Raw genomic sequence first — 24,597 nt, forward strand, 5'->3', positions numbered from 1 at the left:
CTATGTTCCTTATGATAAAAAACATTGTAAAATTGTAAATATAAATGCGTGCCATCACAAAGTCCAGAACTAAAAACTTCAGTTATTTCATCATTCAATTACAATAACGCTCATGTCGGCTCTAAACGATTGATGGAAATAAGAAGGCTGGAGCTCGTGGAGTGTGCAAAACATGGAAACAGCAACAACAAAAAAATGTATATAGTCACAAAACATACGACTTTAATCTTTCATGTTTTTTTTACCCCTCCCCCATTTGCTTTAATCACCATTAACGTGTTTTCTGATATCACCAGCAAAATCCCTAGCTATTAAATGTGACTTTAAAAATCCTAAAACAGTTTGTTTTTGGGATTTGCTTCCTTTTGCATGTATCTTGGGTACCCTTTTTTCTGTGACATGCAAAATTCTACATATGTGAAAGTACAATACTGTATGTCTATTAACAAAAATGATGCATTTCCCTGTCACTCCAGTAGAGAATTTTGTGGAGAGCCTCACTGATTCTCACTCACACACATACTTTAGCATTTCTGCAGTGCACAAAAGAACAATAAACTCCTCAGAATAGCAGCACTACCTGAGTGATAGTTAAAACAGATTAAAGGGATGGTGTAATAGATAGGTAGGTAGATGAAAGGCTCTGTATAATAGACATGCAAAGAAAGGAAAGACACTCTATAGAAGAGATAGGTGGACATGCAACACACCATATGACTGACAGACGGACAGTGTTTGCATAAATATTTAAATCTATCTAACTTTTGAGGATTTTCTTCTTCATTTAAATATCAACAGAAAATGGTTTATTTTGACTCTGGAAATGTATTATTACAGATTAAGAGTACACATTAAAAATACTGAAAGGATAAATATGTGCAAAAGATTTTGTCATGCAGAAAATTATGATAACTTTCAATTATATTGAATACTTGCCACTGTATATAGACGAAAAACACTACATAATACTGAAGGACAATATACAATATAGATTGGTGGTAAAGGCACTATAGTAATAGAAAGGTATTTGGGGACAATTAAAAGTATAACAATCTAATATTTCAATGAATGAATATCTACACAACTTTGATATACTGAAAAGTATGGGAGGCACCATATGGCATATAGCTAGACAGTAATATTTGTAACTAATTTTCCTTAATTTGTAATAAGTATACAAGGCACTTGTCCCCCCCAACCCCCCGTCCAAAGACATGCCGGTTAGGTGAACTAGCTTCCTGAAATTTAAACTGGCCTGTGTGTGTTTGTTATGAGTGTGTTTGCCCTGTGATGGCCTGGCAACCCATCCAGGGATTGTGCCTGCCCTGCACCTGATGTTTGCTGGGATAGGCTCCAACTGCCCTGTGACCCTATCCCTGCCCTGAATAACCAAGTTTGGAAGGTCGAATGTTTGAAAGGCACTGTATAAATAGGTAGATACATGTATAAAATGTTCATTTCATGTATTATATTCTGCATCATTCTCACACAGAAGCTCCTGTAAAGATCTAGTGACAAATGCAATCCTACTAGCATAAAATAATCTTTATGAAAAGTGAAAGAAAAAGTTTCACCAAAAGGAGGGACTTTTGTGCAGAGGAGTTTTTTTAAATGTCAGTGCAGCTGAGTCATAAGGAAGTACAGTGTTTACAATGCAAAGCCTAAGCAGCACGTCAGTCAGTGGCACCTCTGAAAGCCGGCTTGATGGATGCGTTTGATATCGAACCAGGGAATGCAGAAGAGTTTGAATGTCCCGTCTGCAGGGATGTCTTATTTGATCCAGTTTCCTTGCCGTGTGAACATGTGTAAGTAGACCCCTTTCTTTCTTCATTGTGTTTTCAGGAAGTTACACATGCCAGACTGCTGAGCCTTTAAAAAAAACAAAAACTAAACTTGACTGATTACTATTATGAGGGGTTTGTAGACAAATGAATAGTAAAATCCAACATGTGAAGTTTACATTAAAGGAAGAAATGAGTTACTACTAAATTTATGAAACGCAGGCATTATGCATTGTTTAAATAACTATGTACATTGTTGACTGATTACTGACATTTGAGCCCACTAAAGTAAAAACATAACGCTTCCTTTGCATTTTTCACCCTGGTCCTCTAGGCTCGGAGCTCTGTATGGACTTAAATCTTTGAATATCAACTTAACTAACCTACAAGTGCAGTGTTCTGCTATACAGTGTCTCCTCTGCAATTGTTGTTAAGGGTCTGCTTAACATTTTCGGGACGTATGCCAATTACATAGTTTAGCTCTTCTTAATGCCATAAAGTGACTAATTACAGAAATGGCAGCTGATTCTACCGGTCATTGGCAGTGAGTGTAACCAAGTGATAAGGAGCAGATGTCATGAATAGATGTGCTTTTTAATTTTTAGGTGTCAAAACTCTTTACAGCAGTGTAAATTATCCCAGTTCATAAGATGACTGTATATCTTTATGAAAGAATTATTGTGTACCACTGCACTCTTACAGGGCATAAGAATTAAAATCGGACACAAAACAAAGTCCCTTGCGGGAGTGACTATGCCATCAAAGGGTATAAACAAAGCATACCTTATTTGAAGATGGGTGACACATTTGCCCGTCTACTAAATCCTCTTACAGTCACGCTCCACCTGAACCCTGATTGCCTTCCTCTCTCTGGTGAGAAACCTTTTGTTTATAACTGTGACCCAATTTTTCTGTACCTTCACTTGAAGGTCACACTCCAGGGGCCAGCTAGTTCTTCCTTGGGGTGGATTCAGCAGTTATTACTCCTCCCATGTTGTGTTTATTATTTTAAGAGTAATGTTCCTAGCTTGGCACACAGGTTACCTGCCTAACTACAAGGCGAGAAGAAGATTTGAAGACTTATGTAGAGGAGAAAGCTTGTGCAAAATGTCAAAGCTCAGCCCCACTGGATGAAGAACAGGGGGATTTCAAGTCCCACTGGGGCTGCTTTCACTTTCACATTGTCTGACGTGTCAGATCATAAACTCCCTAGTTACAAAGAATCAGCTGTGAAAGTGAGCCAATCGCTGTTCATCAGGGGGCTCTCCATTCTGATATTTTATGAACCTTTTACACCCGCAGCTCTTAAAATCAGATCACAGCACAGTCGTCATTGATGAATGTGGCAAGTGCACAGATCATAAGAAATACATCTTAAAGGCAGCTGAGCCAAGTAAAAAAATATCTTGCACTTAAGAGTGTGAATAGTATTCAGACAGTATATAGTGTACTATATTTAATGTACTGTACATCAAATGTATGTGCACTGTATTTAAATATATCCCCCTGAAGTTGCTGGAAATCACTGAAAGATTCACGGATCTTGACTTTGAAAACAATGCTGTGATCTTCACGGAGTCAAGATCCAGGCCTTTAATGACCTCTTGGGCACAGCCATCAGCAGTGTGTCTGTCTGCGGAGAGAGTGTCAAACTTGTCGAGAGGTTTATTTACCTGGGCAATGACATTAATGTCTCTGGTGACTCTTCCTATGAAGTCAGTAGATGGACTAGGAAAGCATGGGGGGGTGGAGGGGGTCATGAGATCGCTGGAAAGGGGTGTGTGGCGCTCCTGATATCTTTGCAAAAAGACGAAGGTCCAAGTCTTTAAAGTTCTGGTGCTTCCTGTTTTGCTATTTGGTTGCGAGACATGAACACTATCCAGACGAAGACTGGACTCCTTCAGTACTGTGTCTCTTCAAAGAATCCTTGGGTACCACTGGTTTGACTTTGTGTTGAATGAGAGGTTGCTCACAGAGTCCCGAATGAGACACATTACCTGCATTGTGAGGGTGCCTCAGTTATGATACTACGGCCATGTAGTGCAATTCCCCCAGCTGCAAAAAATTGCATGTTTTGAGCATACAATTGGATAACTAACTGACATGTGGATTATGTAATATGAGTAAAATTAGATTATTTTTTTTCCTTTTTCCATGGAGGTTTTATTTTTCACATTGCTTACAGCATTGGTCACCATTGGCTTGTATTATATCCTAAACTATGTTTTCTCCATTCTGCACACGGCCATCACTACAACTACATGGTAAAAAAAAAAAAGTGTTTTCATCAGGTCAAAAATGTAGAACTCCAAATTGTTTTATCCATTTTGCTTTCGAACTATCTAGTCCTCTCCAGTTTAGAAATACAGTGGTGTGAAAAACTATTTGCCCCCTTCCTGATTTCTTATTCTTTTGCATGTTTGTCACACAAAATGTTTCTGATCATCAAACACATTTAACCATTAGTCAAATATAACACAAGTAAACACAAAATGCAGTTTGTAAATGGTGGTTTTTATTATTTAGGGAGAAAAAAAAATCCAAACCTACATGGCCCTGTGTGAAAAAGTAATTGCCCCCTGAACCTAATAACTGGTTGGGCCACCCTTAGCAGCAATAACTGCAATCAAGCGTTTGCGATAACTTGCAATGAGTCTTTTACAGCGCTCTGGAGGAATTTTGGCCCACTCATCTTTGCAAAATTGTTGTAATTCAGCTTTAATTGAGGGTTTTCTTGCATGAACCGCCTTTTTAAGGTCATGCCATAGCATCTCAATTGGATTCAGGTCAGGACTTTGACTAGGCCACTCCAAAGTCTTCATTTTGTTTTTCTTCAGCCATTCAGAGGTGGATTTGCTGGTGTGTTTTGGGTCATTGTCCTGTTGCAGCACCCAAGATCACTTCAGCTTGAGTTGACGAACAGATGGCCGGACATTCTCCTTCAGGATTTTTTGGTAGACAGTAGAATTCATGGTTCCATCTATCACAGCAAGCCTTCCAGGTCCTGAAGCAGCAAAACAACCCCAGACCATCACACTACCACCACCATATTTTACTGTTGGTATGATGTTCTTTTTCTGAAATGCTGTGTTCCTTTTACGCCAGATGTAACGGGACATTTGCCTTCCAAAAAGTTCAACTTTTGACTCATCAGTCCACAAGGTATTTTCCCAAAAGTCTTGGCAATCATTGAGATGTTTCTTAGCAAAATTGAGACGAGCCCTAATGTTCTTTTTGCTTAACAGTGGTTTGCGTCTTGGAAATCTGCCATGCAGGCCGTTTTTGCCCAGTCTCTTTCTTATGGTGGAGTCGTGAACACTGACCTTAATTGAGGCAAGTGAGGCCTGCAGTTCTTTAGACGTTGTCCTGGGGTCTTTTGTGACCTCTCGGATGAGTCGTCTCTGCGCTCTTGGGGTAATTTTGGTCGGCCGGCCACTCCTGGGAAGGTTCACCACTGTTCCATGTTTTTGCCATTTGTGGATAATGGCTCTCACTGTGGTTCGCTGGAGTCCCAAAGCTTTAGAAATGGCTTTATAACCTTTACCAGACTGATAGATCTCAATTACTTCTGTTCTCATTTGTTCCTGAATTTCTTTGGATCTTGGCATGATGTCTAGCTTTTGAGGTGCTTTTGGTCTACTTCTCTGTGTCAGGCAGCTCCTATTTAAGTGATTTCTTGATTGAAACAGGTGTGGCAGTAATCAGGCCTGGGGGTGGCTACGGAAATTGAACTCAGGTGTGATACACCACAGTTAGGTTATTTTTTAACAAGGGGGCAATTACTTTTTCACACAGGGCCATGTAGGTTTGGATTTTTTTTCTCCCTAAATAATAAACACCATCATTTAAAAACTGCATTTTGTGTTTACTTGTGTTATATTTGACTAATGGTTAAATGTGTTTGATGATCAGAAACATTTTGTGTGACAAACATGCAAAAGAATAAGAAATCAGGAAGGGGGCAAATAGTTTTTCACACCACTGTACACTGAAGTACACAACATACCTGTTCTCTACTGAGCAGAAGTTATTTCCTTTTCTTGCTTCGGATGACCTAATGTTCACATGATCTTTATTCCATTGTCTTCATTGAGCTTCAGTGAGAACCACAAACAATGGGTGTCTTCGCAGACTGGAGACATCTGGTGGCGAGAGTCCTTAAAAAATAAAACAGGATGACCCAAAAAAACACCAGAGGACTTTGAATCTGTCACGTCAAACTTCTAAAGACTGAATATTCTTTTTTTATCTAAGGTGCTGGACTTTGTATCTCCTGAGCAATGTTTAAATTTTTCATGTCTCTATGTACAGTATAATGAATTTAAATTTAAAAAAATATTCAGACAATTAGGAGTGTGCCAGTTCAACTGAAACTCTTCAATTATTAGATGGAAAATGAAAACACGAGTGGTATAGTCTATTCTAATATATTATAACATGCAAACTCTACCCTGACAGTATGCAGGCCAGGAAAATAACTAAATACATTCAGAGTGCGAGATGCAACACTCTTCACCATGCAAGTGCTTACATTACAAGGGTACGTTGCTTAGTGATTAACATTCCACATAGACATCACTAAATAAAATTTATAGGTGACCTGAACTGCATGAAGTCTTTTTAAAGTAAGGCAGCACAAATCCAGGGTTGACATTTGAGTTTTCATTTTGCCTGCTTTACACCAGGCAGTGTTCTTTTAATTCCACATCAAGTATTTTATGGAGTGTAAATTTACACTTCCAGAAAACAGTACCACATTTTGGTTGTTCACTCAAGGGGCAGCGAATTTCAATGTGCATGTGTCTGTTCATGCATTGACGTGTTTTGGGGTACTTTAGACGCTTTAAATAAGTTAAAATATTACATTAAATATCTTCCTCAAGACTGTTCAATCATCCATCCATCCAATCATGTTCTTTTAAAAGCAAATTGAGAAATTTACAAGCATAAAGTGATCCAAGAAAGTTTTTTTTTTTTTTTTTTAATTTGTTTTGGAAATGATATACTTTAAAAGCAAAACAAAAGCCCTGGAATACATATTTTTGTCCAGTGTCTTAATGTCACTACTAAGACATGTTACTTGTACACCTGACCATTACAGTTACCTACCACTACTAAAGCGGTCACACAAAGCAGCGTCATTTACATCGCATATTGTGCAGTGGTGACACTTTATAGTCTCCTGCGTCCAAAGCCAATGCCCGATTGTCTGTTTGGCGTTTGCACTTTCTCAGCATTCCCAAAGATCTACTAGTTGGGTGAACTGTGCTGCCAGGAGAGGCTGTGTTCCCCCACAACACTGAACTGAATCAGATAGGTTTGAGAATGTTGTTGTAAATTTGTATTTATGCTCTATAAAGTTCTGAATAAATTATTCTTCAGTAATATTAAATGTTTTAAGTATTTCAAAAATGTTAATTTTACATTTTCCAGAGTGGAATCCTATGTATACTAGGAAAGTATGAGCTTTGCATCTACAGTGTTGATTTAACACTAATCAGTTTGCTGTGTGTACCTGCTTAATCCAGTTCAGGGTCACAGGGACAGAGCACAATTCACTCCATTTATATCAAACAGTATATTACATCTCCATCCTTCAGTCTAGTTTTAAACCTGCTTATTCTAGGTCAGGGTTCTGAGGGGCCTATAGCTCAACTCTATAGGCAGGAACCAACCATGGACAGGACACTCACAACACATTTTGACTAACTTTGACTAAATTAGAAACAAAAATCTAAAGTCACAATATAACAGTTTAGTCCCATCCCACTTAAAGTTGTCATTGCTGGTACAGATAAAGATGTTTTCCCCAAACCAGTGACTGTGTTAAACCTGAGTTTACAGATTTCAGTGGACAATAATAAATGAATGTTTCCCTTTTAGGTTCTGTCATTCGTGTCTCTCCAGTTCAATCCAAACACGAAACCACTGTCCAACATGCCGTGGCCAAGACACCACCACAGTTCAGGCCAGCGATGTCATTGCACGGATGAGCTACAAGACAGCAACCTGCAAGACATGTGGTGTTCAGGTATGCTACCTGCCCTAGAAGTCAGGGAGGAGGTGAGAAGACCAGGGTGACTGGCAGGAGGCTAATGAAGGGATATACTGTACACCATAAGACAGACAGCGGGCAGCTGTCATAGAAGCATGACCTCTTGAGAGACTGGACTCAAGAAGAAAAGTCTGACAAATAACAGGGACCCCTTTAGTCAATTAAACCTGCTTGGCAATCCGTTAGCTAAGTGATCTCAACATCTCAATATGAGACATTGTAAAAGATGTCTAGCTTTCCAAAGAAAGGCAGATTATGATTTGCTATACTTAAAATTATATGTTGAAGGAAATTGATAACAAAAAAAACTTGAAATTTACTTTGAAATTTAATCTGACAAGCCAAACATTTTTTATGCCAAACACAATTATCAATAGCTAATGTAGGTAATAAATAAAATGGATATGAAACCAGCATGGAAAAGAATGGCACACTTTCATGTCGATGCTTTCCATCTCGTTCTGTATTTTTATAAACATACAACAGCCTGTTTAACATATTTCTTCTTTATTTTTCGATTCTATTTTCTTTTAGTTAGTAGTGGTACCATTTCTTGGCTTTTAATTATAATTAAGAAGTTCTCCCAAACACAATAGGGAAATGGAGGGTTCTACTTACAGTACTCCAAAATTTGTATGTTAACACAAATTTAATTTACTCTCTATTTCTGTAAAGCACAATCATTGTTTGTTGGTTTGTTCTTTATTCACAACACTACTTCTCAAACCACAAAAGTGAAATTTGATGCACAAGTACTTCTCACCATAATTCACATTTTTCATTTAAAACTTTCAGACCTAACCCAACCCCTCCTAAGGGTAGCAGGGACAGCTAGGGGGTTACAGCAAATGTAACAACATCATACCTCATAAGTTGGGGTCACCAATCATATTTAATCTAAACACAGTAGTTTATTCTTACTTTCATTTACAGCAAAGTTTGGAAATACATAGGCAAAGCCAGGAAAAAATGAGCTACAGTTTATCAATAGTGAGTGTAATGAAATACTGCAGTGTGACCTAGTGATAGAAAACAGCACCACATGTTAACAGGCTTCCTTAGCCTAGAAATCTGGGGTTCATTTCTGCCATTTTGTGATGGTACACCTCACAGAATTAGTACATATGTTGGTAAATTAAAACCATTCTCTTATGTTTGTAAATAGTTTACAAAAATCACTTAGCATTGGTGCAGAGGAAAGTGTGTGAGGAAATGACAAGGCCACGATAGGTTGACAGCTGCATTATGCTGCTACTATGCATAGATGTAACTTAAGTATAGCAACTAGAGAAAGACAAAGGAAAAGTGCAAAGCCCAAATGAAAAGGTCTGTATTAGAAGTTACTGTAAGGAGAATGAAGCACACCCACACTTGCAACTGAGGTCAGCAATCATTGGCAGGGAAGTGAGCAGGACAGGCAGGACTGGTTGTGACAATCTCAGTCATATAAAACTCATTGACAGATGCAAGAAGTCATCGTTTTGCCTTTCGTCATTCAGGTAGTGGAGCAGACCTAAAGGGAGTTGGGTGTGAGAGGATCTTTTTTTTCTTGTAAAGAATTTTTTTGCTTTGTTATGTGTCTCTTCTTTTTTTTTTGTTTTCTTTTTTGGATAACACTGATTTTGCCTTGTGATTTTATACACTTGTAACAGCTTTGCTGTTATTTTGGTCTGTGTCATGTTACTCTCTACTACTGGTCCAAGGCTAGAAATACAAGACATACAAGATGTAATCATGTTGGGGTTCAAGGAGCGCCAAGCATTATATATTTACGTTTAACTTTTTCTTCAATGAAGCACTTTTCTCACTAGTTTTGTCACGACCCCAACAAACCATCACAGGCAACACCATATTGTCTCCAGACTTATTTAATGTTGATGTTCTTTGTAACAAAAAGGAAGAACAAAGAATATTTTCTAGTACCAACAATACTTATGTACTACAATGCAACACATCTGAGGGTAATACAGTTCAACAACATATTATTTGCAACTACCTGTTACCTTTCCACCTGTTCACTTTGTCACAGTGCAATGCTGAGTATCTTTGCTAGTATTTTTTTACTCTCTAGCACAGGGGTCGCCAACTCCAGTCCTGGAGGACCACTGTGGCTGCAGGTTTTCATTCTAACCCTTTTCTGAATGAGTGTCCTGTTTTTGCTGCTAATTAACTTCTTTTCAACTAATTTTAATTGATTTGCTCTTGGAGTCTCAGACCCCTTAATTGTTTCTTTTTCTTTAATTAGTAGCCAAACAATAATGAGATACAAAATGAGCCAAAACAACTGGTGTCCATCATACAATATCTGAAAATAAAGAACGATGAAGGTCTCAGGAATGTTGGTCTGCTCAGGTCCCCGAAACATTTTATCAGTGCTCTTAGAAAAGAGAAAATCAACAATTTCAGAAATGTATTCTATTATACAATGAGAGCAGCAACAAGCCACAGAATTAAAGAACTGGTTTAATTAACGACAAGAATTGACACCTCATTAAGTAGCTGGTTGGAGTGAAACTGGTTGGAGTTTGAAGCCCTGACTTAGTTGATCTTCTGTTGGCTCACTCCACATTTCATTTCTGTATGGGTGCCATTTAAGGAAAGAAATGAAGCAATTCAGATGAAACAATTAAGAAATTCTGGGGAACAAATCTTAAAAAAGCAATTCAATTAAAATTAATTCGCAATAAGTTAATTAGCAGCACAAACAGGGCACTCATTAAAAAAATTGTTAGAATGAAAACCTGCAGCCACGGTGGTCCTCCAGGACCGGACCTGGTGACCCCTGCTCTAGAAAATTTTTTAGAAGGAGGATTTTAGAATGCACACGGATACCTTTCCCCTACATTTCTCACAGGTAGCAACAACTCTACAGTATTATGGCTGTAATACAACATTTATGGCAGGCCACAGACATAGTACCTTTTAAAGATAATAATGTATTTTTTATATTTTATTTGCTCGATTTTTTTTGGTTTTCATTCTTTTTGTTGCGTTGTTGTTGAAACCACTGTGTTTTACAGTAAATAGTGGCCAGTTTATCATATTGCTGTTCAGGAGCAAAGCTGCTACTAATCAAGCTGGTCTGCACTGTAATGTTTCATTTAAATCTGTTAGGCTACAAAAGTGAGAGCAGTTTGTTGCCTGGATTCCTGTATTATGGTCCAGGATCTTTAATTTCTGAGTAGACAGCACAATACCCTTGATGGCCTTTCTGTCCTATGTGGTTTATGTGAATATGTTAAAATATATGTATATTTCTGAGAGCAGTAAAAGAAAATGAAATGATTTTTCAGAATCTTTTTTTTTTCTTCCAGGTACCTCTCTCACTAGTTAAAAACCATCGTGCAGAACATGACAATGCAGGCACTACACAGTTTCCCTTTGCCAATTCTGAAATATCCTCTGCAAACTGGTTTGTATTTATATTTTCAGTAGTATTTGTTTCTTTCATTTATGATAATGCACTTAATTAACAAATTAAGCATATTGCAGATTGATTCTTTTTAACTATGTCTTGCATCTAGTTGGAATGCTTTGTGCGACTGTAGCAGTGTGTACTTGCGTGCCTTGTGTTAGACTGGTGTGTCTTACATGACTCATCTCTGCCTCAAACCCAATGGTGCCAGAATGAGCTCTGGGACCTGCAACCCTGAACTATAGATATACTGTATATATGTGTGTGTTTCATTTTATATATATATTATATACATATACAGTCACACACACACACAGAGTGATACGGAAATTGTTATGATTGTGACAAAATAATACACACTACAGAGTACTATCAAAAAAAATCACTTCTTACCTTTCCTCTCTCTCCCTGTTTCTGTCTGTCTCTCACTTACTATTTACACTCTAGGCTTTCTTCCTCCTGCAGCAAAAGCTCTTTCCAAGACTTTCCATCTAGACTTAGCCTATCTTTCTTTCAATGCTGTTACCAGATCAGTTTTGGCAATCTATGGAATCACTTCTGGGGTTAGATGTGGCCCTACATTTATAGACTCCAACTCCAACTCCAACTAATAGCTCTTGGAGCTCCAGCAGCCCTGAGGTGTTAGCTGCCCTTAAGGCAGCGTTTCTCAACCTTTAAGTATTTGCGACCCGAGTTTTCATAACTGCCCTAACGTTTTTTTGAAACCCTAAAAAAATGTATTCCTATATTTTTTGCTACCGATACACCGCTACAAGTTTTAAATTTTCCTACGAATAGCAAAATTACGCCACATATGGCAACATTCGTGCCCCCTTTTTTGTTACTTCGTGCCGAACAGCTGCCTTAAGGGGTCATGTCTTCAGGGCACATCTGCTCTGTCAGAGGAACATCCATCCATCCATCCATTTTCCAACCCGCTGAATCCGAACACAGGGTCACGGGGGTCTGCTGGAGCCAATCCCAGCCGACACAGGGCAGGAACCAATCCCGGGCAGGGTGCCAACCCACCACAGGACATACACAAACACACCCACACACCAAGCACACACTAGGGCCAATTTAGAATCACCAATCCACCTAACCTGCATGTCTTTGGACTGTGGGAGGAAACCCACGCAGACACGGGGAGAACATGCAAACTCCACGCAGGGAGGGCCCGGGAAGCAAACCCGGGTCCCCAGGTCTCCCAACTGCGAGGCAGCAGCGCTACCCACTGTGCCACCGTGCCGCCTGTCAGAGGAACAGCACTGTCTAATATAGTTTCTTTTAGGACAGTGTGCCCTCTAGTGACCAATAGTTGTCAACAGCCACCATTACTGTCCCTCCCCACTAGGTATTAGATTTGGACTAGAGAACACACTTGTGCACACTGCTGCTTACCTTCCCACCAATGTCGTGTGGATACAATGCAAGGGTCCAGCCAGGCTGCTTCACTATTCTTCATTGTAGTATTCTAGCCAATTGGTGTTCAAGGGCACCAGCACACATACAACTCATGTTGCTCAAAATGCTTTCTTGAGATTTAATGTTTAATTGCCTTACTAAGCAATAATGTAAGCAGCTAAAACAGGCAACTATGTTTAAAGTCCACTATTAAACTACTGTAATCTTATCATATTTTTAATGATGTTCTGATTTATATGTTTTAGAAAATTGTTAGTATAATTTAATAATTTTATTACTACTATAAATCCGTGGTAATAAAATGCAAATTCTTCCATAAAAACTTGTTTTTATTTACAAATTAGAAATAAAACTATTTTTAGGGGTGTAAAAGTGTCCAGGAAAGACACTTTAACCTGTAAGTTTTTTTAAATTGGCAGACAAGTTCATACTTGAAACGCCTAAACTGTTCGCCTTGATTTACATGTACAGCCCATGACATCCACTTATCACTCCTAGCTCAAGTGCACAAATCAAATCGAGCAATATGGCCGAAACTAGCGACCTCCGCCTCACAACAGAGCATCTTTTACACTGGATCTGAGCACTTCCCCTGAAAAGGCTGCACAAATCAAAGAAAGCAACAGAAGCGGACGACATCAGTTTCAAAACATTAGCAGACTTAGAAGCAGGCTACTTCAACACCCCTGAAAGGGTTGTACAATTCTTACAGAAGGAGCATGACTCACATGGTGTCCAAAATAAAAGAAACACTTCAACAAAGCCAGATCGCTACTCCTGAAAGAGCTAAACAAATAACAAATTAGGCAAATTACACACATCATGGGCAGATGATATCAATATCTGAGGCAAGTTTCAGTGAAGAAATCTTCAGACTTTAATGTAATCATTAATTATATTGGCAGAGAAATCAGGTATTAAATACTAGAAGTAAAAAGCAGAAGAAAAATGCAACATGAACGATTCAAATCGGAGTCTGAAACAGCAGGCTTTGGTTCACTATAACCAGGAAAGAGATGTCAGCATAATTTAAAGCATCCATTCTGCTTAATCCAACTAAGGCAATCCTTATAAAGATGTCCCACAATGAAGCAGGCTCGGTTCACTTGCATTTTTCTTTGTAGTTGGTGCTGCACTTTCCTCCTTATACAGCATGTCTTCTTAACTCATCTTTTCATAGCAGGCATAGTGTTCTCATGTCAAAAACCAGTGATATTCCTTCCTTTTCAAAGCAGGCATATTGTTCGTCTCGTCTATTCCCTCTCCACAACTGAGTGTGCATGAAAGCAGTAGGTGCTTTGTTTTACAGTCATATGAAAAAGGTTGGGTACCCCTCTCAGCCTGCATAATAATTTACTCTACTTTCAACAAAAAACATAACAGTTGTATGTCTTTCATTTCCTAGGAACATCTGAGTAGTGGGGTGTGTTCTGAACAAAGAGTTTTAGTGAAGCAGTATTTAGTCGAATGAAATTAAATCAAATGTGAAAAACTGGCTGGGCAAAAATTTGGGTCCCCTTGTAATTTTGCTGATTTGAATGTGTTAAGCCTTGAACTTCATAGACAGGTGTGTCCAATCATGAGAAAAGGTATTCAAGGTGGTCAATTGCAAGTGACTCTCCTCTTAAGGTGACAGCATGGGATCCTCAAAGCAACTCTCAAAAGATCTGAAAACAAAGATTGTTCAGTATCATGGTTTAGGGGAAGGCCACAAAAAGCTATCTCAGAGGTTTAAACTGTCAGCTTCAACTGTAAGGAAAGGAATCAGGAAATGGAAGGCCACAGGAACAGCTGCTGTTAAACCCAGCAGGTATGGCAGGCCAAGAAAAAGACAGGAGCGGCCTATGCGCAGGATTGTGAGAATGGTTACAGACAACCCACAGATCACCTCCAAAGACCTCCAAAAAGACAATGACCCAAAACACAGTTCGAAATCTACAAAGGCATTCATGCAGAGGGAGAAGTACAATGTTCTGGAATGGCCGTCACAGTCCCCTGACTTGAATATCATTGAAAATCTATGGCATGATTTGAAGCAGGTTGTCCATGCTCGGCAGCCATCAAATTTAACTGAACTGGAGAGATTTTGTATGGAAGAATGGTCAAAAATTCCTCCATCCAGAATCTCATTAAAGGCTATAGGAGGCATCTAGAGGCTGTTATATTTGCCAAAGGAGGATCAACTAAGTATTGATGTAATATCTCTGTTGGGGTGCCCAAATTTATGCACCTGTCTAAATTTGTTATGATGCATATTGCATATTTTCTGTTAATCCAATAAACTTACTGTCACTGCTGAAATACTACTGTTTTCATAAGGCATGTCATATATTAAAAGGAAGTTGCTATTTTGAAAGCTCAGCCAATGATGAACAAAAATCCAAGGAATTAAACTTTTTCATATGACTGTATACCAAGGTTTGATGGCTATTTTTTGTAACTGACATTAGTCAAAAAGCAGAAGATTAAGAAAACAAAAAACCTCACACTGTTCCAATGTGGTGCTGAGGGATCTCCCATTGAACAGCTGCACTCGGGTCCCAGTCTGGGTGGTCTGTCAACAACTTTCTCAGTGTGTTTAGCTGACGGCTTAAAAGAATAACAGATCTGTTGGATCCCTTTTCTAAAGTTCTCTTATACTTAGCTCTGAAACTTTTACATTTCTCACTAATCCCTCAAGCTCTTGCCTTCATTCACTTTTGTCTGCTGCCCCCTCCCCTGTTTGACCCTGACAGTATGATGTCACTATTAAGCTAAATCCCTGCTTTCTCCATGCTTTTCTGCTTAAATCTTGGTTAAATGCAGATAAAAACAATGCTAATTTTTCCTTAAATGACTTATACAGTATAGCTATAATCTTGGTCACACAGTTTATCCACTTAATAGCTACATTTTCTTAAAAATAAAGCAACAAATATTATGAGTCGTATTTAATAAAAATTCTAAACCCCTTTACAAATTCTTTTTATCTTGGCAATTTATCATCTTGCTAACCAGTTCATGATGAAATGCATAATGTGGATCATGATACAGCGACTATAAAATGCTAAGCAGTATAAACTGGGTGTCATGTATCCTGAGAAAAAAATAATTCTCTTTATAATACACTCATCATTACATGCAATTAAAAATCTGTTTCACAAAGTTAAAGAAGCCATATACAGTACAAGCACTATATTGTATGATTAAGTTCCTCCTAAAACACTTTACTAATATTTAGTACAGTGCACAGCATAAAATGCTCTAATTTAATTAAGCCTATGTCAGCAGTTGCAAAACTAGAGCCAACTTGGGATGGGGAGATATCACACTTCTCACTTATGCACACACACACTCTCAAATGAAGCCAGCTTAGAATTTCTTATTAACTAACCTGAAAAGTGCCAACATGGAAACAAAGTGCAAATTCCACAAAGAACAATTATTAGCAAGTTGTAGTAGGTATCTGGACAAAGATATTTTCATAATAATATAATAAATCACAAGAAGATTACATTTGAATGGAGGCTTTGACAAACACTTTAGTAAAAGTTCTGCATTAACTGAAAAATGGAAATGTAAGTGCTCAAATAACACACTTAAGAAGTATTGGGATGAATTAACTTACATTTTCTGAATCACATTTGCTGTAAAACACAATTACCTGTCAACTGCAAAACTGCAGCAGTGCTGGAGCAATCAAGAGTAACAATGATGACTGCAATCAAAACAAATCTTAGACATGTCCCAAAAATAAACTGAATCTAAAAACACTGAATTATACTAGCAATTGAAAAAAATTTAAAATGTGCCACAGCAACAACATATGTTAGGTCAGACTTCACAGTTTTTTGCATTTAAAGGGAAATTTTTTTAAAGATGTTTTCATTATTGAAGATGTCAGCTACATTTGCTCTTAGCAATTTCCAAAGTTGTTTTAAAAAATATTCATTTGGTTATAAAAACTCTCCACAAACTTAAACTGACCAGTAATTTTAGAAAGACAACATGAATGTATCACTACTGAGGTGGTGTCTTTGCAGGTGGTTTATCTAATTCAGATTGTGGGAGGTTGCTTGTGGTGTAGGTAATTATACAGTTGTGGTACAAGTTTTCCATTTAAATAAAAAAAAAACTTTAAATGTGTTTTTATCTACAAACAGTACTATTTTATTTAAATAGTGCATCACCCTGCACTTCTGAATAGGTAATCCACTTGAAGCTAGCCATATTTGGGCCCATCCACATACCATCTATGTAAACAGTGTGAAGTCATCGGGGTGCTTATCCTGTGCAGTGATAAAGACACTGCAGTAAAAATTGGCAAAATCCTTTAGATAAGACATAAAACTGAGGTTCTGACTCTCTGTGGTCATAAAAATTTCTGGGCATCCTTAGTAAAGGTGTACCCCAATGTCCTAGCTAAATAGCCTATCATTACTTTATCCATTCTCACCCCTAATAATCCCCCGTCTCTAATTGGCTATTCTCTCTCTCTTTCTCTCACCTATTCACCTTCTAATAACTAATGCGTGTTGAGCATACTGGTGTAAGAATTGCAGCCGCCACATCATCCAGGAGAATGGCACACACTGGTGGATGTTGAAGTAGTTTCCCACGGTTTATGCAAAGCAATTTGACTAGGTTAGAAAAGTGCTTTACAAAAGCAATTATTACTACTACTACTATTATTATTATCACTTCACTACCAACAGTTGCCTACAGAATATGCTTAAGTAAGAGGTACATTTTTGTACTTACTAAAATGATGCAATAGCAGGGTCCTAGTCTTATTTTAATTACTTCTTTTTACCTTTCACTTGTTGACAGTTTCTGGCTTTATTTTTGCATTCATCTCTGCCAATCCTTTTTTTTCCTTGCTCAACTTCAATAAGTTTTTTCCCCCCTAAAAAAGTACTTTTTTTTTTTATTTAAACAAACATTTCAGTACAAATGGTAAACCTATAAATAACAAATACTTAAAAGACTACACATTTTAAGTACTTATAAAATTGAATCATTGCAAAAATGTAACCAGACATTTTAAAAAACCCGAGGTGCATGGATGTAGTTGGTAAAGCTGATAAAGCAGAGGGCCTCTACGGAGCACACCATCGGGGTGAATATGTTTTTAGCAGGTCTATAAACTGCTCTTATTTGACAATTAAAAGACTACTTTTTTTTTCGAAGCAATCCAGGCAAATCGCCTTTTTAAGCTTTCAGGCTCTCTCTGTTATCTGGCTTGAAATGGAAATGAGTCAAAACTTTTTAATGTCTGCCTTCAAAATAATATGCAACTTTAATGTCATTACAATTTTATTATTCTTACCTAAGGTCATTATCAAGGAAGAATCCCAAACCCCCAAGCAATGTAACTATGGCTAAGGGAATAATCTGTCCAGTAAAAAAGGCCATTATCCAATTACATTGATGTTTAGGACTTTTACTCCAATTAGTTATAGTCAGAAATGTGCAAGGTTTGTTTAGTGTTGTAATGCACATATACTTTTTTTTTTTTGTTTTAACCCTGCCCATTTTTGAAATTAACATTTCAATCGCAACTTCTTGATTACATTTTGTTATTCCAAGAAAAAAAATGCATGCAAGTCATATTTTTATGAATAAAAACATGTCAATGCAGACAGCTGGTTAACCACCTATTGGCACAGATATACAGCACAGAAACAATAGATGCATCAAAGCAGGAAGAGGGCTTCATCTTATAGTGTTTGCTCTTCTGTGTAAAGTCAACTGAGGTCATTACATAATTTCACTATTATTAAAACTTACAAATTAATCATGCAGATGTGGTCATAGAGCTGCTCACATGTCACTGCCCACTGACATATGCTTGCTTCCTGGTGGCCTTTTGGCACCATCCTCTGTAATATAAGAGGCCCAACATGAGAGCAAAGAAGCTTGTATCACCATGGGTTAATGGTGACAGACAGTGAAAAAGCAGGGTCAGAGGCCTCAATCAGTAGTGAAGAGGCAAAGTGATTTATTATAAAAGACCGATTCATTACGAAATGGAGGCAGAAGCTGGGGTGCACAATGTTTAGGTAAAAGAGAAAGAGAGTCATGTGGCAATAGAAGTGATTACAAATGGTCTAAACGTACAATCAGCTGATTTTAAAAATTGTAATAAAAAATTAAATGTATTTTTCAGTTTTGAGTTCCTGACCTTCCAGTGTCCTTATTGCAATGAGGATGGATTGAATGAGCCAAGTCTGACCTGGCACTGTAATGAGTCCCACCGAAATGACACCAGAAGAGTGGTAATTAAAATCAATTTTTAAACGAATGACACAGAGAGTGTGGTGATTGTGATTATTCACAACATTATTATGCTGAAAGTCATTTGTACATTTTTTGTGTTTTATTTCTTCCCCTAAGGTTTGTCCGATTTGTGCCAGCATGCCTCATGGAGACCCATCTTATCAAAGCAGAAACTTCTTAGGACATCTTAACTTAAGACATTCGTTTTATGTGCAAGATTTTGTGGTAGGCAATATTAACCTTTAACATATATTGTATCATCTATCATAAAGACAAAAATATTTATTTTTGGACAAAGACAAAGATTAATAATACGTCAAATAATCCAACAGATACTTTGAAGTGTTCATGGAACATGGCCTCTCCTACAGTACCGTTACCAATCTTGATTACCTACTGTATAAAAATGGATAGTAAATAAATAAAACCTACTTTTTTTGTAACAAGGAAAACACTTAAAGAAGGATAAAAATTGTCTTTATAATGCACTTACAGTTTAGCATTCATTCTACCTACTGTACATGTGTATCTTTCCCAGCACTGTCTCACATTTTCTAGATGTGAACTTTTGAAAGCACTGGCATAGCTTGGAGATACTACCTACACCTTTACCACTAGAAAGCCAATATCTACAGTAGATATTAAGAGAGAAGCTGGACAAGTTTCTTTTAGCAAAGTCTCCACATACACACACATGTATATACTATGCTATTAAAATTAAAAAAAGATTTATTTAGCCTCACCTAAAACTTGGTATAGCCTGAATCATGTGATCTATACGTTGTGTACTTTAAGTTTGTAACTTTCCACAAATGATAACTACTTCTTAGTCCTTCATATCTATGTCTATACAGTAATCCCTCGCTATATCGCGCTTCGCCTTTCGCGGCTTCACTCCATCGCGGATTTTATATGTAAGCATATTTAAATATATATCGCGGATTTTTTGCTTGTTCGCGGATTTCTGCGGACAATAGGTCTTTTAATTTCTGGTACATGCTTCCTCAGTTGGTTTGCCCAGTTGATTTCATACAAGGGACGCTATTGGCAGATGGCTGAGAAGCTACCCAACTTACTTTTCTCTGTCTCTCTTGTGCAGACTTTCTCTGATCCTGACGTAGGGGGATTGAGCAGGGGGGCTGTTCGCACACCTAGACGATACGGACGCTCGTCTAAAAATGCTGAAAGATTATCTTCACGTTGCTACCTTTTGTGCAGCTGCTTCCTGAAATGACATGCTGCACGGTGCTTCGCATACTTAAAAGCTCGAAGGGCACGTATTGATTTTTGCTTGAAAAACAAACTGTCTCTCTCTATCTGCTCCTGACAGAGGGGGTGTGAGCTACCACCTTCAACAGCTTTGTGCCGCAGTACTTCGCATACTTAAGCCAAACAGCCCTATTGATTTGTTTGCTTTTCTCTATCTCTGTGACTTTATATGCTCCTGACGGGCACTCCTTTGAAGAGGAAGATATGTTTGCATTCTTTTAATTGTGAGACGGAACTGTCATCTCTGTCTTGTCATGGAGCACAGTTTAAACTTTTGAAAAAGAGACAAATGTTTGTTTGCAGTGTTTGAATAACGTTCCTGTCTCTCTACAACCTCCTGTGTTTCTGCGCAAATCTGTGACCCAAGCATGACAATATAAAAATAACCATATAAACATATGGTTTCTACTTCGCGGATTTTCTTATTTCGCGGGTGGCTCTGGAACGCAACCCCCGCGATGGAGGAGGGATTACTGTATAAGCCAAGTTCTTGGTCTAGTTAGAGTGGTTAAAGTGGAATGGAGGGCTCATTTCTCTCTCTCTCTCTCTCAGATTTACTAAATAAATTAATATACTGTATACACACACACACACAGCAAACCCTTTACAGAATGATTTCAGAATATGTATTTAAAAGTATTCTAGAACAATAAAGTATGTCTGCGTACAGTGGAATCAGAAAGTATTCAGACTCCTTCACTTTCTGTACATTGTGTAGTGCTGTAGATTTAAATTTTAAATGGATAAATGTGGAAACAACAATAATTTATAAAGCACATTTTCATGCAAACAATGTACAGTAGCTCAAAGTGCTTTACAAGATGTCAAAAAAAGTTACAAGAAAAACAAATAACATTAGGCAATAATATTAAATAGTAAGTAACAAAAAAGGTAAGATCAGATGGCCCAGAAGACAGAAAAGGGTATAAACCATTTCTAAAGCTTTGAGTGTATCAAAAGCTCAGAGGCCTTGGTAATTGTGAAATGGAAAACGTTTTTAACCACCAGGACCCATTCTAGATTTGGTTCTTTAGTCAGGGAGGTGACCAAGAACCCAATGGTTACTCTAACAGAGCTTCAGAAGTCTTCTACCGAGACGAGAGTATCCATCACAAGGACAACCATCTTAGCAGCACTCCATCAATCAGATAATTATGTTGAAGTGTGTAAACCGAAGCCACACTTAAGTAAAAGGCATATGAAAGCCAATATTGGAGTTTGCCAAACAGCACTGAAAGGAGAACCATAGTGATGGTAGTATCATGCAAGGGGGGTGCTTCTCAGCAGCAGGGACAGAAGAACTTTTGTCACAAGTCAGGGATGGATGAATGCGGCCAAATACAAAGAGGTCCTTGTAGAAAACCTGCTCCAAAGTGCGCATGACCACAGACTGGGGTGACAGTTCACCTTTCAGCAGAAGCTCGAGGAAATGCAGGAGTGGCTTTGGGACAAGTCTCTTACCGTCCCTGAATGACCCAGCCAAAGTCCAGACTTAAACCCCGTAGAACTTATGTGGGGAGATGGCAGTTTACAGATGCTCCCATAGAACCTAACGGAGCTTGAGAGGATCTGCCGGGAAAAATGGGATAACTTGCAAAAATTCAGGTGTGCAAGGCTTGTGGAGACATACCCAAGATTCAGTGCTGTAATTGCTGCCAAAGGGGCTTCTACAGAATTAAATGTCTGAATACTTATATGAATGGAAGATTTTGATTTTAGATTTTCAATAAATTTGCAACCCTTTCTGAAAACGGGTTTTCACTTTGTCAATATGTGTTATTGATTATGGAACAATGGGCAAAAAGGCAAAGTTATGCATTTCAAATGATATCTCCAACACAAAAAAGCGTGTCGAAAGTGAAGGGGTCTGAATACTTTTGGAATCCATTGTAGGTCCTCAGTAGACAAATTTGGGAAAATCCCAACATTGAGCATAATCCTTATGTTAAATATTGTGTTTTTTAGGGATGGTGGAAATATTTAAATGTGATCTGTATTCCAAATGAACACCATTAAAATTGCATTCACTTTTTACAGAATGGTATGTTGACAAACTTGAAATGCACTGAAAAGGGGATAGAAATAATGGGAGGATATTCCTTTGAACAATGCTAATACTCCCAGATAATGTAACATGAAGACATAACCTATTAATAAGGTCTTGTTTAACACTTTCTATCTGCTATAATTTATATTTGAATAGTTCTTTAAATTGTATGTATTTTTTGTAATTTATCTTTTTCAAAGAATTTTTCTAATTTAATCACAGTACAAACGGTTGCTATACTGAAAGGAGAAATCATGTTTCAAGTGCTTTTTTCACAGATTGGTTTCTGCAGTTTCATTATATTAGAAGTAAAACATTGTGTTTATGTACAGAACAGCTGTACATATTAGACTAGTGTTGCCGAAGTTGAATGTTTACATCCTTATGTACCTTTACACAATGGTGTGTACTGTAAATATACACTGTAATATTACTTAGCATACCATTTAAAATGTTTACGTACTTTTGCACAGAACAGCTTTACATATATCACACAAGTGCTGCTACAGACTTTTACAACTGTACTGTATGCAATGTTGCACACTGCCGTGTATTTACTGTATTCATATGGTTATATTTCTTAGCATTCATACTGCCAAAGTTGATATTGTTTTTGCTTATAAATTGCATTTTGTTTGTCACTGTACACGTGCAGATGTCTTGCACCGCAGTCCAAGAGCTAACTTTATTTTGCCGCTTGTACTGTATGTATACTAATATAAACTTGAACTCGAATTTCTAAACATGTAAACTATTGTGACAGTTAAAGAAACCTAATGTGATGTGAGAATCTATTCACATGAAATAATTTCTTTAAACAAGGCTACATGTTACTCGCATCATGCTACTCCCTTTGTGAGGAAACAGAATATGTAATGGAAGTCAAAGGGAACCAGATATCTGGCCTTTTAAATAATGAATGACAGAAAACCTAAGGGGTCCCTGTCTGTGCACATTTCACAGGGCTGCAATCTGTTTATTTATGTAATGTTTGTACTTTTTTATTTTTGCAGGATATTTCACAGGATGATGCAATAAATGAGCAGGCAATTCTTCTGGCATCTTACAATTCATGTATTCAATGAACCAGCTCGGAGTGCAATAATCTACAAAACGAAACGCATAAAATGGAAGATGATCAGTTAAAAAACACATGCAGCATATTTATGAGGTCTTAATGTTTTTCACATTTCCTCCAATTATTTTCATATACCGTAGGCATCAGACAGCAATTTAACACGTAGCATTTATGGAATATTTGCAGTTAATGAAAAGGATACTCTGAACAAACTTTATATCTTCTAGAAGCAAAAGCTGCATCTAGTGGTAGTGGCCTTTAGTTATTGACAATATTATTCTTAACTTTGTAAGTGATAGTCAAATAACATCCTTGGAATGCATTTCTCACCTTCAGCTTTATAGTAATACGCAGATTCAGGAGTGGAATTCTTAACTTGCAGTTCACAGGGGATGATTTACTGTCCATTCTTATTATAACAATCTCTCAGGAACATATTTTTTTTCTGTATTCTTAAGATCATTCATATGCTTGGAAAATATTTTTTGAGAATATTGCATATTAAGTTGACAGCCTTTAACTCAAGACACTGGAGCTTAGAGTTAACACAAGTTTGTGACATCTACGACCCCACACTTACCCGTCACACTTTAATTTAGTTAGTGAACAGTAATTACTGAGTTTATGTAACAAATACCATAGCTATACAGCAATTACACAATGATGCCACACTAACCAGGCATAGCGACACATACAGTACCTTACAGTGTATCCTGGTCGAGTTACATTACAACATGTCATCTGCCAAATATCCTGATTATGTTTAAAGAAATTGCTTGCTAACCGGCCTCTGCTATTCACCAGGTACTACCGTGTAATAAAAATAAATTGCAGCTATATAAGAAACTAAACAGATTTTTTTTTCTTAATATTCTGTCACTGTTCTTACATGACCTATCTAGACGGAATTTAATCGATTAGGTTTGTAGTCCTATATGAGAGGGCATGGAGTTGGCCAAAAGGTGCTTTAAAGAGAACAAAAAAAGAAAAAAAAATCAATTAGTGACTCGCCTGCAGTCCATTAGAGGCCACTAATGTGTGATGGACATTGCAAAGGACCCTAAGTGACCCTGCAATGATGAGGAGGCTTGGCAGCAGATGTAAATTTGAGCTGATGTACACAAAGAAATCATTTACTTGTGGAATGGTATTAGGCAGTTTGTTGTGTTACCATACAAAAATATGACATCTTTTAAAATAATGCCTTTATCCAGGGCAACTTGCAGAAGCAAACCATATATAAAGCTGAATGTGTGTTCATCTGGTATG

The 24,597-nt window shown here is 37.6% G+C and overlaps 1 protein-coding gene across 1 annotated transcript; it reads left to right on the forward strand.

The window, feature by feature from the left end:
• Window positions 1–1,615: 1,615 nt before the first annotated feature.
• On the forward strand, window positions 1,616–24,179 carry LOC114653262 (E3 ubiquitin-protein ligase RNF166-like). Its single transcript, XM_028803468.2, has 6 exons — window positions 1,616–1,805; window positions 7,665–7,812; window positions 11,151–11,248; window positions 18,825–18,933; window positions 19,052–19,159; window positions 23,264–24,179. The coding sequence occupies exons 1-6, from the start codon at window positions 1,705–1,707 to the stop codon at window positions 23,333–23,335; spliced, it is 636 nt and encodes a 211-aa protein (XP_028659301.1). The 5' UTR covers window positions 1,616–1,704; the 3' UTR covers window positions 23,336–24,179.
• The last annotated feature ends 418 nt before the right edge of the window (window positions 24,180–24,597 follow it).

This window comes from Erpetoichthys calabaricus, chromosome 6 (assembly GCF_900747795.2).
Source record: "Erpetoichthys calabaricus chromosome 6, fErpCal1.3, whole genome shotgun sequence".
Lineage (NCBI taxonomy): Eukaryota > Metazoa > Chordata > Cladistia > Polypteriformes > Polypteridae > Erpetoichthys > Erpetoichthys calabaricus.

Bases quoted from the DNA above. Each gene is read 5' to 3' on its own strand.
- LOC114653262 (XM_028803468.2), top strand. From the start codon at position 1,705: ATGGATGCGTTTGATATCGAACCAGGGAATGCAGAAGAGTTTGAATGT. The intron at 11,249-18,824 runs GTTTGTATTTAT...TGTATTTTTCAG, and splicing joins GAAATATCCTCTGCAAACTG to TTTTGAGTTCCTGACCTTCC. The intron at 18,934-19,051 runs GTAATTAAAATC...TCTTCCCCTAAG, and splicing joins GAAATGACACCAGAAGAGTG to GTTTGTCCGATTTGTGCCAG.